Raw genomic sequence first — 13,908 nt, forward strand, 5'->3', positions numbered from 1 at the left:
GGAGAAAGAATGACCGATAAAAAATTATCACTAATCACCTAGCAAAAGGAAGATGGCCAGCCCTGTTAACACTTACTCCCATGTAGAGACAAGGAGTATTGCCTTCAATCAAGTCCTTATGACTTTCCTTGCCATCTGAGACAGTTTCCAGATGGGAGAACTTCTCCTATATAATAAAACTGCATATGGCTAACATTATGCTAGTGCTAGTTAATATATATTTCTCATCCAATGAAAATGATTGGCAGATGATTCAGGACAGACAAAAAGAAGTTACTTCTTCACACAACACCTAATTAGTTTATGAAATTCACCACCACAGGATGTGGGGATGGGATGGCCAGTAGCTTTAAACAGGGATTCGACAAATTCACAGACTATAAGTAACAATGGACACTTAAAAAGCCAAGGCTGCTATGTTGATCCTTAAGCAGGGGGTGGTGGTGGGGAAGAGTCAACACTCACAATTGGGCAATACCTTTATTAGGAACAACCGAAATGTCACTAAACCATAAGCAAACTTTCAAATGCTCCAAAATGCTTCATCAGGCCAGGTGCTACAAAGAGTTGGGAGTGGGGTGGTGTGGGGTGGGGAGTACAAAAAATAGGTTAGATGTCCTAGCAATGAGGTCTGCATTTAGACTCGTTTCCAAGATGGAGACTGGAGGTTGAATTAAACCTTTCTAGGTGCTGCAGATGGTGGAGGTGGAGAAAGAAATTCAATTCAGTTCACATTTAAAGGTGACCCACCCAATTTGCATTTTTCCAAAACAAAATGCAAGCCAAACACAGCCATCCTCCGAAATTTGCATTTCTCCAAATTTAGCAGTTCAGTTCTCCAGCCAAGCGATGTGCACAAAAATGCACACATGAGGGTAAAGTGTGCATAAAAAGCATACATTCATGGCAACAATGCATTGCAAAATGCTTTGCAAAAATATGTATACATGGCAAACTTGCATATTAGGAGAAATTTGTAGTCAAATGCTGATGAATTTTCACAGAACATTTTTTAAATTGCAAACTGATGTGGAAATGTGGAGAACTGAATTTAAGATGGGAAAAATGAGAAACTAAAATGGACATATTCACACCCATTCCTAGGAATTCTGACAGGTTTTACCTGCAGGTATCAGGTTACATAACTAACTTTTTAGGATAAAGGAACAATAGCTGATCCAAATTTTTGAAAACATATAGCCTGGCTGTTACCCAGATTAAAATTTGGAGGCAGTATGCCATTAAATAGCAGTTGCTAGAGAGAGCTGTTGCCTTCAGTTCTGCTTCTTGGTTTCTGAGAGGCATCTGGATGGCCACTGTGAGAAACAGCATACTGGAATAGTTGAAACATTAATCCAATCCAGCAGGACTCTACTTGTGCTCTTATCCCCATCTCCACTTGATAGGAAGAGGCCAGGCCAGCCTTGCAACCAGTAAGTAGCATTTCCAGCTATGGGAGTTTGTTGAAGAGACATGAATTCAAGTTTGAACTTTGGTATCTGAAGAACAAAGGAATTGTTAACAGTGTGTCTATGCGTATGCATCCTGTGGTGGGGTAGGGGATGTGATTATTTGAGAAGCTTTTGGTGAACTGAATATATTAGAGAAGGCCCTTCCTTTGGCTACTTTAGGCTCAAATCATTTTAGGACTTTGAAGGTTAAGGCTGCCACCACTGGAGTGCTTGCTGGGGCCACATTGTCTGGCTGGTTCTGTTGTGGCACTGCAGAGCTTCCCTTGCCACAATCAGGAAGAAACTGTCAAGGAAGAAGATGGGAGCTGTAACAAGGAGGAAATTGCATGGAAGACAGCTCCGACAGAAAAAAGAGGATCAGAATTTTGAAGCACTGGAACTAAGAAATCACTTTTATTATCTGTCCAATGAGAGTGGTTCTCAGGATATACCAAGATGGGAAAGGAAGACTCTCAAGCCCTTCAAGGACAGAGATGATTCAGCCACTGACTGCAGGAAGGAGGAGGACAAGGGTGGTGGTGCTTGGGGACTTCCTACTGAGAGGTACAGAGGCAGCTGTGTGCCAACCGGACCTTTTTGTTCATGAAGCACGCTGTCTGCCCGGCACACAGATCCAGGATATGAAGGACAGGTCACCAAGACTTTTCAGGCTCACTGATTATTATCCCTTCTTACTAATCCACAAGGAGACAAATGGCGCCACAAGACACAACTATGAACATATCACATCTGACTCTGAGGCTCTGGGGAGGAAGGTGAAGTACCTTGTGGCTCAGGTGGTGTTCTCGCCAACTATTCCTGTAAAAGACAGAGGACTAAAAAGAAAGAGAAGTATTTCATCTGTGCAGACAGTGTCGACAGGAGAGGGTTGGTTTCTGGGAACACAGTACAAACTTCCTTAACAAAGTACTACAGGCAGGAAATGGGCTGCACCTCATGAGGACTGGAGAAAAATGTGTTTGGCAGAAGCAGGACAAACTTGATCAAGAGGGCTTTAAACTAAATCCATGGGGAATGGAGACAATAGCCCAAAGGTAAATTCAAAGATAAGCACTAAAGATAGAGACTTGGGAGCTACAGGAGAGGCTGGGGAAGCTGTGGCTGGTGCCAGGCAAACTCCACAGGAGAGACATTGAAGTAAAATATCCATGGGTTTCAGTGTGCAGAGGATGGGAAATAAACAAAATGAACTTGAACTCCTCGTACAGGAAGGTGAATACAGCTTGATAGATAAAACTGAGCCTTGGTGGGATAACTCCCAAAACTGGAAATGAAGCAACTGAAACAGAAAGGGAACGTCAACAAAGTGTACCCCTGCACATAAATTGAAAACAGTGGTCATGGTAGCACTGCAAAAAGAACATGGAAAAAAATGAAGAAATTAAAATAATGTTGTGATTGGAATCTATGATATAATGTTGAACCAAGGGGAGGCTGTGGATGACCCTTTCCTGAAGCAAATTGTAGAAGTTTCCAACCAGTGGCTAATGTTCCCTTGTGACAGAGAGGGTGGTGGCCTCTCAGCAGCTTTCAGTACCATTGACCATGGTATAGTACAGCAGTGGAATGACTCTGTGGAATGATAGTTGGAGGCACTGTAATACGGTTATTCCACTCTTATTTCTACTTCTGTAACGGGTTGGATGCCGGAGAACAAACTGAGAGTGAATCCCTATGCAACCAAGGCACTGTGGATTGGTGGTTCCTGAGTCCAGGAATTGGGGGAACTGCCTGCTCTAGAAGGGGGTTGCCCTCCCATTGAAGGAGCTGATTCATAACTTTGGGTCCAAACTTGTCACTGGAGACACTGTTGTCTTTAGTGGCTGACAGTGTCTTTGGCCAACTTCAGTTGCCTCACGAGCCATGTTCATCCCTGGATACAGATAACCTGGCCATGTTAATGCATGCTCTGTAACATGCCATATCTGAAGGTGTCCTGGAAGATAACTTCGAAACTGCAGCTGCTAAACTCTTAAGTGGAGCACTGAACTGGAGCCGCAGGACACTGGTTCTTAAGTAACTGCACAGGCTTCCAATAAGTTTCTGAACTGCATTCAAGATGTTAGGATAAAGCCCTAAATGAAGAAGCACTTCTTTTAGTGTCCTGTCTGATCACAAAGATCTTCTGGAGAGGTCTTCCTCAGCATCCCATCTTTGGATGTTCCACACTATGGGGTATGTAAGAGGGGCCCTTCTCTGTAATGCTGTACCACTTGGGGAATGCCCTCCACTCTCATATCTGTCAAATGTAAATCTTGTTTAAATTTCAGTGCCAGGTTAATGTCTGGTCATTTAATCAAGCTTTGAGTAATAATTAACCCCACTAAAGATTATTTGTTGTTTTATTGTTTATCCACTCCTGATCTCCTATTCACAAACTGCCATAGTTTTAGAACCATAGTATAAGAAACTGTTCTAGGGTATTAATACCTTGATAATCCCAGAAACTGTAGTTCTGTGAATAATTCTTGTTCTTATTTAATGAATTTATACCTTACTCTTCCTGCAAAGGAGGGTTAGGAATCTCTATTAAAGAATTCTCAGTATCCTTGCCAAATTATAATTCCTCATGTTCTTTGAGAGAAGCTATGACCATTAAAAGGGTATAAAATCCAACCTTTCATTCAAGGCATTTACATACCTCACTTAATCATTAGCATTTCTACAACCACCAGTATAGGAAGTTGTAAATATAGGCCCTAAGGACATTTCATCAGTCATGTGAATCAATGGATGAGAGAAGCACAAGATGATTTAGACTTTTAGGATCCATGATTAATGAACATTGGGAGAAGGAAGGAGATCTTGCTCACTGACCCTGCTCCCAACTTCCATGTGTTCACCTCTGGAGGTCTGAATAGAATCTATGCTCATATGTAGACGCTATTGAGAACTTCACATCAATGCATGGAGGGTGGGAATGGGGAGGGTGGGCATAATCCACTGGCTACTTCACATGTTATTTCACATAGCTCTTAATCTCAAAGTTGTGAGCTCGAGCCCCATGTTGGGCAAAAGATTCCTGCATTGCAGGGGGTTGGACTAGATGACCCTCATGCTCCCTTCCAACTCTACAATTCTGAATCCATGATTCAGTAATTCATCATCTGGGAATGAATGTCTGGAAGTCAGGCTTACCCTGCTCACCCTCAGCCCCAGGCAGTTACTGAACTAAGACTAGGCTGCAATCCTAAATATGCATTCCTGGGAGTATGTCCCAGTGAGCTCATCAGTGGAACTTATTTGAGTAAGGTGCTGTTAGCAGTGTTACAAATTAATAGACTTGACTGGTTGACAATTTATAGCTATACATTACAATTTATAGGCCTGATAAAGAAAAGGTGGAAAGTGTAGAAAGAAAATATGTGTGAGACTAAAAAAAAAACTTCCAACAACTAAACAAGAACACGTCGTATTTACAAGATAATAGCAATACAAGCTGCCAAGGTCAATGAGAGGTTGGACTGACTTCCATGTAACTGGGACTTGTCCAGGAGATGATTTAGCAAACATGCTGCACCCAGCCAACTTTTCAGAATCTGGTTTTCATTCATGATCACAGCATTCTTTCCTTGTTTATGCCATTCCACCCCCCTCCACACACACATTTACACTGCTCCCACTCCAGATTTGTGCCTCAGCTCTTACATGCAAGATAGAACTTAAGGAACTGAATTAACTAGTTCCTGCCAGGGAGAGGAATTCCATATTGCATGCTCCAAGTACCTGGTTTGCCAACAAGTGTACGTTGGACAGGGAGCTATAGTCAAGGAGGGGTCCCTGGCAAGTACGTCTCTCTGGTACACATGCATGTATTAGAAAACATGTTTTCTCTCTTCACACTTTGCATGGCTGAGATGTACCCTTTATACCAGGCTTCCTCAAACTCGGCCCTCCAGATGTTTTTGGCCTACAACTCCCATGATCCTAGCTAGCAGGACCAGTAGTCAGGGATGATGGGAACTGTAGTCTCAAAACATCTGGAGGGCCGAGTTTGAGGAAGCCTGCTTTATACAGTCAAACAGGCACATGCTTACTTACGAGCAAGACAAAGAGGTCTGTACGCTTTTGAATATCAGTTGCTGCTGTAAACTGGAGGAGGAGAAAGTGCTCTTGTGTTCAGGTCCTGCTTACAGGCTTCCTATATAGGCATCGGATTGGTCACTGTAAGAACAGGTTGCTGGATTTGATGGGCCTGGATGTTCTTATGTTAAGACCCATCAAATTGAATGGGACTTACCGGTACTTCCTTATATGGGGCACCAAATAGGACAGGTGGGCAGGGCCACCCACCTGCCAGTCACTTGATTTCATAGTGACATCACTGTCTGGACTGATTCCCTTTTATGTTTGGAGGCCAGGGCACAGGTTTGTCTAACTGTTTCTAGGATTTTTGGTCCATGGGTGTCTGATACCCAAGAGGAAACAGGTAATTCCTGTGACACAACTATTCCTCAACACTTCCGAATGCATCCCTTGGAGGAAAACAGTTAACTTACGAATTGGTTATGAAACAATGGTGACCAGTTTAGTTCTGCCCCCCAAAAGGGATGAATTGTGCAGATGCTGTAATCCCTACATCTGGATTCTAAATGCTTCTGCAAAGGCCAGATAGCAACAATTGAACTGAGAGTTATTTTTAAAGCAATTCCGTTTCAGAACAAGAGGGCAACAGTAACAATTAAGGGGCATAATCTTGTTTTCAGAATAAAAACAGTATCCATTAATTGGGGGGGGGGGGAGTTGATAAATAAGAGCTGCTTTGCAGCATTAATCTGCAGTGTTAACCCGCTGCTTAAATCCGTCTTCCCCACCCTGGTGCCCTACAGCATGAGCAGTGGTCAGGATTGACGGGAGTTAATGCAAGGATATGAGAAGAGCCTGCTAGATCATGCCAATGGCCCATCTACTCCAACATCCCAGACTTGCTAATCAGATGCTATGGAAAGCCCACAAGCAGGACTTGAGTGCAACAGAACTCTGTACACCTGCAGTTCTCAGCAACTGGGGATCAAATACGCAGTGGAGAGAGAACATAGCCATCATGGTTAGTAGCCACAAATAGCCTTATCCTCCATGAGTTGCAGTCTAGCAACATCTGGAGGGCACCAGGTTGGGGAAGGCTGGTTGAAACCCACGTTTTATTATTACCAACCTAGAATCGCATGCAATAGTAGAGAAAGAAACACATGATTACCCAGTTTGAGCCTTTCCCGGGCGAACTCCCATTTGCTGGCCTCATAAGGAAGTCGTTCACATTGTTCATCTAAGGGGACTTCTTCGGGATCCATTATGATCGATAAATAATCTGTCTTTATTTCGGAAGAATAAGGCTGGAAAATAATGTTAAGGATCCCCAAGTCACTACAAAATGCACAGCCATCCTGAGCAAGTTCTCCTGGCTTGGGTCAGGAAGGTGATTGGTTAATTGGATATGACTGCCTGCACCTCTTGCCATATGGATATACATTTCATGCTCCAATGTACAATCTGTTAAAGATGCTTCATTTTAACATTGCCATTTCCCCCCCATTCTGGTGATATTTCCACCACCTTCTCTCATATATATATACTGTATTGCATGCTTGATTTCGTCAATTAAATCCATATGAAGACCTCCTCAAATAATTGCCATGTGACAGAGATTCCAGTCTGTACTTTCAGTTGAGTGTATTTTCAGAAAAATGACTAACTACAAGCTCTAAAAATAGCTTTGGCAGACAAACTGTACAAAAGAAAATACTGGCATATGCAACAGATGAGTTCAGCTGTCAATGCTTGTTGCTTAAAAAAAAGTCGCCAAATGCGGGTTGAAAGTTGCGCAAGACTGAGATGTAATCTGCGAAGTATTCACCAGTAACATTTTGTGTACACATTTTTCAAATGTTCAAGAATTCATATTTCCCTGTAGGCTCTTGCCTACGCAATATTATTTCTCCATAGTGATGCCTAGCAAGTAATTTAGACTCATTAGGCTTTTAGAAGGATTAAGGCTGCAATCCGATGCATACTTACATGGGAACAAGCCTTCTCAAACTTGGGAGAGATTTACTTCTGAGTAAATGTGCACAGGGTCAGGCTGCCTATCTAAGATTCAGCGACAAAGGGAGCAGTTTCTTTCCTGTCTTAATGGGACGACCTGAATTGCCTTTTAAAACAGCTAAAATTAGTGCATATAAGCTGTTACCTAGCTAAGAATCTCCCTCAAGCCAACACAAATCAGCACTGAAGATTTATCTTACTTTCAGTAAAAATAAAGCACAATTTGAAATAACACATTTATAACGTGGATAGTTTTGAAATTATTTCACCCCCATAAGCCAAAAGGGACACTGTCAGGTCCATCCACTGTCAGGTGGCTGTTTCCAGTGGATGCCATGTCAGTCTGGATTTCTACCTGTGGTGAAGCATGAATTCAGCAAGCAGCCGGGTATGTGTTGACAGGAATAATGTATGCTGTCATTCACAAGACAGGATGGTTACCTAATATCAGGCTGTCTCCTGACCTCTTCTGTGACCACTGCTCTGCAGTGGTGGACATTTAGTGACAACGTCACTGCTTCACTCCTTGCCAGTGTGAACTGGCTGTCGCAATGGATATAGTGTGGGTATGCCATTCACCTACTACGACAACTGGCAGAGATTCACGTCTTTCAAAAACAGAAAGCAGTTAAGGATATTGTTGCACCTTAAGACAGGGGTCGGCAACCTTTTGGGAGGAGTGCGCACATGTAGAATAACTGTTATGGGGGGGGGCATAACACAAAAAGGCATATCCCATTTGGAAAACCAGAAGAGTCTTCAGTGCCAGTGCCCTTGCCCTCACCTTTTTTAGCTTACGGATGAAGAGCGTTAACAGAAGCCAGAAGAGTGTTGCTGCCACGCAAGTGCATGTCAGTGTTATCAGCTCCAGGTTTGAGCTCTCTGAAATTCCTGAAAAAAATAAAATCACAATTAAAATGTAACACTCCGATATACCACAGTTGTTACTAACTCCTATCATGACATTTCTCTGAGACAGAGAAACAGCACAGTGGATTCTGCTGCACAAGTAACTACTGTTGCATTTGGGAGAGTGATAGTCTGCAAAGGTTACAGTGTGATGTAGTGGTTAAGAGCGGTAGACTCGTAATCTGGTGAACCAGGTTCGCCTCTCCGCTCCTCCACATGCAGCTGCTGGGTGACCTTGGGCTAGTCACACTTCTTGAAGTCTCTCAGCCCCACTCACCTCACAGAGTGCTTGTTGTGGGGGAGGAAGGGAAAGGAGAATGTTAGCCGCTTTGAGACTCCTTTGGGTAGTGATAAAGCGGGATATCAAATCCAAACTCTTTTTACAGGTGGGTAGCCGTGTTGGTCTGCCATAGTCAAAACAAAATTAAATAAAAAATTTCTTCCAGTAGCACCTTAGAGACCAACTAAGTTTGTTCTTGGTATGAGCTATCGTGTGCATGCACACTTCTTCAGCCAAGGCTTTGGTGCTGGGCAGGAAACAGGAGAGGGGCACTTCCGGATTCTGCAAGTGACTGAGCAGTCATGTTTTCAGCTAGCTCTGCACTGTAAATAGTTATGCACAATAAAGTAATCTTTAGTGTAAGAGGACTCATGAGCAACACAGTGGTATATCCTGACAGGTATTATAACAACATGGGGCATATGAAATGTGACCTCAGTCATGTGAAGGCCTCTATTCTGTGAGCAAATCCTGTGTCACTGGGATAACATTTAAAAAATCCAACCTCAGGAGCTGATCACATAGTTTTTTCACTTGGCTTTCTCTTAACATATAGTGCCTGCATATACACTATAACTATAAAGCACATTCAAAGCACCCCAAAGAATCCTGGGAACTGTAGCTTACCCCACATCAGAACTACCATTCCCAGCACCCATAACAAACTACAGTTCCCAAGATTTTGGGTGTGTGTGTGTGTGTGTGTGTGTGTGTGTGTGTGTGTGTGTTGTTAGGGTGTGTTTTAAAGATATAGCATACACAGCCATAGTTTGTTTGTTTTACAAATTTATTGAAAATTTAAAAAACAGTTACCGAACATAAAGTGTTGTTTGTCTTCTAAGACAACTACATGAACAGATACTAAGTCTTGTATACTAAGTCTTGTATTCACATGGCATCAAAACAAACTTGAAAACTCTTTTACATTGTAGATCATCCACAGGGTATAACTTGGATATACCAAACGAATAGCTGAGGGATTGTAGATGCCCAGGGGGAAAAACTCCCAGGACTGGTTCCCAGACTCTGACAATTCCTTTCTTTTACAAACCATTCTCTCCCTTTTGCAAGGCTCAGAGCAACCACAGAAAAGCAGGTGCCTATGCATCTCATTGTTATTAAAACAATGAATATTAATAATCAAATGGAGATGCAATCACAGACCCCTGGGCTAGCCAGTCATATACAAGTAAGTGCCTCTCATCTGTTCGGGTGTGCATCTAATCAGCAATTGATTACATGATATCTTAATATCACTCAAGATCCATTCTGATGATCACATCCACTCGCAACCAATGCTCAAGGTCCATTTGCAGGACCATTTCACTGTACTTCCTGGGGCAAGGGTGGCTTAAGCTGGCCAGATTTCTAAGGCTGTGACAGCATAACCATACTAGTTTCCATTTTCGAAAGGGAAAAAAATGTTCCCCTTTTCTTTTTGCTGCAAGGCTCACGGTGCAGACTCCAATATGGAATCAGTGACTGTCATTACACCACAACAGAAGCCTCCTTACTTCCCTCCCACTTCCTCCCCAGATGTAGCTGCTTGACAGCCTGAGCGGCCTGTAAACACTTGAAAGGAATTTCCTAATTCCTGTCAGGCTGCCCCATAGGGTGTGAAGCGTCATTATATCTGTCCTCAGACTAATTAATCGTTCAACACATGAGAGAGCTTAGTCCAAAATTTCCCTTCCTTTGCATGAGGCTTAGAGAGGTCAGATTGGCTGCTATAAAGCCTGGCATTGTCTAGCATGTTAGATACGGATCAGCCCAATACGCAGTAGGGTTTGGCCATCCCTTCTTCGTACCAGACTGCTTTGCTCTGTTGAAGGCAGGACCCCGGAAATTCAAGAGAGCTCCCACCCCCATTTAGAACTGGCTGACGATGTTTCCTGCTTTCTTCCTGCTTCTTTGTTCTTGGACTAATATGCTTAGGAGCAATGGATTTCAGCCATCTTCCACTCACGTCTGAGCCCACCATTTAAATCCTTTGAAGTAACTTAAAAGAAAAAGACTCTTTGAATAACATGAGATTCCTACCAGGTATCTTATTATCAGTCAAGCAGAGTAGAAATACATTTGAGTAAATGTCATGGAGCCAGCCAGCAATAAATCACACAAAGTAAGTGAAGTTAACTATTTATCAGAAGAAAAACAAGGTCTGCTCAGGAGTGCCAGGCCTAATGAGCACAGCAACTCTTCTTGGTAGGTCTCCCCCCTCCGAGGCACTTGTGGAGACTGAGGGTCCCTGTCTTCCCACAGCTGTCTAAGTCTCCTCTTCTCCTGGGTCCTTCCCAAGCAATCAGAGGCTACAGCAGCATGCCTGTCATTGCTTCTGCCGCTTCATACCTCTCCTGGTCCTGGGAGATCGGGGGAGAGGAGCTTGTCACAGCAGGATGGGGAGACATCCTGGCTTCTTCACCAGCCTGACTCACCTCTGCCTCTTGGCCTCATTTCTCTCCTGCCTCCACTTCTGATTCTTATTCTGGACTTCTCTCCACCACAGACTCTTCATGCTCACTCTTCAGCTTCCAACACTTCCTCCTCTGAGTACCCTCCCTGTTCTCCTTCTGACCACTCATCATTTTCCCACCACCAATCTCTGGGCTCTGAGTCTTCTTCCATTGGGGCTCCCCTGCTGGTGCCTCCCACCATTCCTCTGTCTCTAGCCAGTCCATGACATCAATCTTACCTTTTTTGTTTTTTTAAAGACAGATTTTTAGCTACCTTCTTTTCTCTGAATTTCTTTAAAATCAGTTCATTTTTCTCTGAATCTGCACTGCTATGTCTTTTGGTTTGACCTTGATATATTTTGTTTGATATACAGGTGAAACTTGAAAAATTAGAATATCGTGGAAAAGTCCATTTATGTAAGCAATTGTTTTCATTAGCTACTGGAGTTTAATATATGAGATAGACTCATGACATGCAAAACGAGATATGTCAAGCCTTTGCTTGTTATAATTGTGATGATTATGGCGCACAGCTGATAAAAGCCCCAAAGTTGAAATTGTTAATTTGGGGTTCTCGTCAGCTGTATGCCATAATCATCACAATTATAGCAAATAAAGGCTTGACATATCTCGCTTTGCATGTCATGAGTCTATCTCATATATTAGTTTCACCTTTTAAGTTGAATTACTGAAAGAAATGAACCTTTCCACAATATTCTAATTTTTCGTGTTTCACCTGTAAGTTTTCTGCACTTGCACGACTGACACTCAGATGATTTGAGGGTTTTGGTAAGATAACGGAATCATCCCTGGTGGCTTGGGGCAGAAAACCGCTCGGACCCATGCTTTCTAGGCACAGGACAAGCGGAAGTGTGGGTGAGCCCTCAGATTCCCATCTGCCCATCTCAAAAGCAAAAGCAGCCCTTTCCTAAGTGGTTCTGTGAGGTTAAAGCCTGAAAACATCTCAGGAAAACATACAAATCAATATATGAAGGAAATACAGTGAAGGGGAATGGATCAGCTCAAACAACCAAAGGAGCCTAAATCTGGAAAATATTAGAAGCCAATGAGCACGCTGCACCGGAATATTAGCATCAAAATATTCCCTCCATGCAATTCCTGCAATCACCATAAATATTTCTGAAACAAAATACAGCTTCAGTTCTTACAAGCAAAGCACAAGCTTCAGCTTGTGTCCTAAAAATACTTCTGTAAAAACTCCTTCCATGCCTCTTACTCCAAGTTTCTCTTCAAATGTCATTCCAGTTTAGGACTTAATAAGAGCATGCAGCAAGGAAGAAAAGACTGGCAGAACTAGTTTGGAACATGATTTCCCAGGTTCTCTTCTTGCTGCTCAGGCATCCCAGCTGAGCATCAGTCTTGGCAAAGGAAAGATGGATTATTAATGTCTTCCTTGTGGGGTCCTTGGCTAGCCCAAAGGCCCGTGATGCTTGTTTTTAAGCGAGTCTTCAAACCACTGCTCACATTCTGGATATCTTTCAGCTTTTAGTCACTGCATCTCCAAGACAGGATCTCGGCAAAGTAATAACTTGAGCCTTATTTGTTGCCAGATATTTAAATTAAATCCCATTTTTCCCTCATAAAGAGCAGGAAAATATTAATTCCTGAGTGTTTATTAAGGGAGGTAGCAGCCGACAGTAATTCCCAGTCATGTAAACAGATAGCCTTTTTCTGAGCCAGACTATTGTTCCATATAAATCACAAGCATCTAATAGGGAGGCTGCTAACACATCACCAAAAAGCATCACCAAGGAAAAGAAATACAGATTTGTATAACATTCTGTAAGTCTATGTAAACTAGAAACAATATACTATAATTTAAATAGAAATATAATACCCCTCACCATAGATGACCTGTGTTGAGTCTCCTATCCAGGTGCAAAGCCTTGAGGGGCAACTTCAAGGACCTTGCACTCTCTCCCTTCTGATCATTCTTTACCTTTAAACCAGATCTGGACAAGACTTGGGATGTAATCTGATATTAACATGACTGTTCATTCAGCTTTCCTGAAATCAAGATTGCAGCTGGGAGGTACTTCTTGATCTGGTCCTGACTCTTGATGTCTTCTATGCTTATGGGTAATTCTGTTGGTCTGCTACTTATGCTGTTTTTAATGTGCATTTTATATTGGATGTCCTTTAATAATGTTTTCTTAAGATTTTTTTAAAAAAACTTTGCTTTGTTAAATGTGCATTCTGTAAAGGTAAAGGTAAAGGGACCCCTGACCGTTAGGTCCAGTCACGGACGACTCTGAGGTTGCGGTGCTCATCTCGCTTTATTGGCTGAGGGAGCCGGCATACAGCTTCTGGGTCATGTGGCCAACATGACTAAGCCACTTCAAGCAAACCAGAGCAGCGCATGGAAATGCCGTTTACCTTCTTGCCGGAGCGGTACCTATTTATCTATTTGCACTTTGACGTGCTTTTGAACTGCTAGGTTGGCAGGAGCTGGGACTGAGCAACGGGAGCTCACCCCGTCGCGGGGATTCGAACCGCCAACCTTCTGATCGGCAAGCCCTAGGCTCAGTGGTTTAACCCACAGCGCCACGCGTGTCCCTGTGCATTCTGTAGTTGACCTCTTTTGTAATGTTTTATTTGGAAATCTTTAACATAATATTTAGTTTCCTGTAAATTATGTTCCTTTGAACATATACTTGACTTTCTTCAGTAATGTGTTATTCTGAATTGTTTTATTTGATGCTTTAATGTAGGTTGTAAGCCACTTTGAGAT

At 42.7% G+C, this 13,908-nt stretch overlaps 1 protein-coding gene across 2 annotated transcripts in view; it reads right to left on the reverse strand.

Annotated features, from left to right (window-relative positions):
* FLT1 (fms related receptor tyrosine kinase 1) overlaps window positions 1-13,908 on the reverse strand; it is a 112,069-nt gene that overhangs the window by 22,004 nt on the left and 76,157 nt on the right. For both annotated transcript variants that reach the window (XR_004426422.1, XM_033146422.1), the window contains exons 16-17: window positions 8,299-8,405; window positions 6,670-6,805 (exon numbers count right to left, since the gene is read on the reverse strand). Coding sequence is in view for 1 of the 2 variants with exons in the window: in XM_033146422.1 (XP_033002313.1) it covers window positions 6,670-6,805; window positions 8,299-8,405 (243 nt within the window). In the remaining variant the exon portion in view is untranslated. The remainder of the gene's footprint in view (window positions 1-6,669; window positions 6,806-8,298; window positions 8,406-13,908) is intronic.

The sequence above is a fragment of the Lacerta agilis genome, chromosome 4, assembly GCF_009819535.1.
Source record: "Lacerta agilis isolate rLacAgi1 chromosome 4, rLacAgi1.pri, whole genome shotgun sequence".
Classification (NCBI taxonomy): domain Eukaryota; kingdom Metazoa; phylum Chordata; class Lepidosauria; order Squamata; family Lacertidae; genus Lacerta; species Lacerta agilis.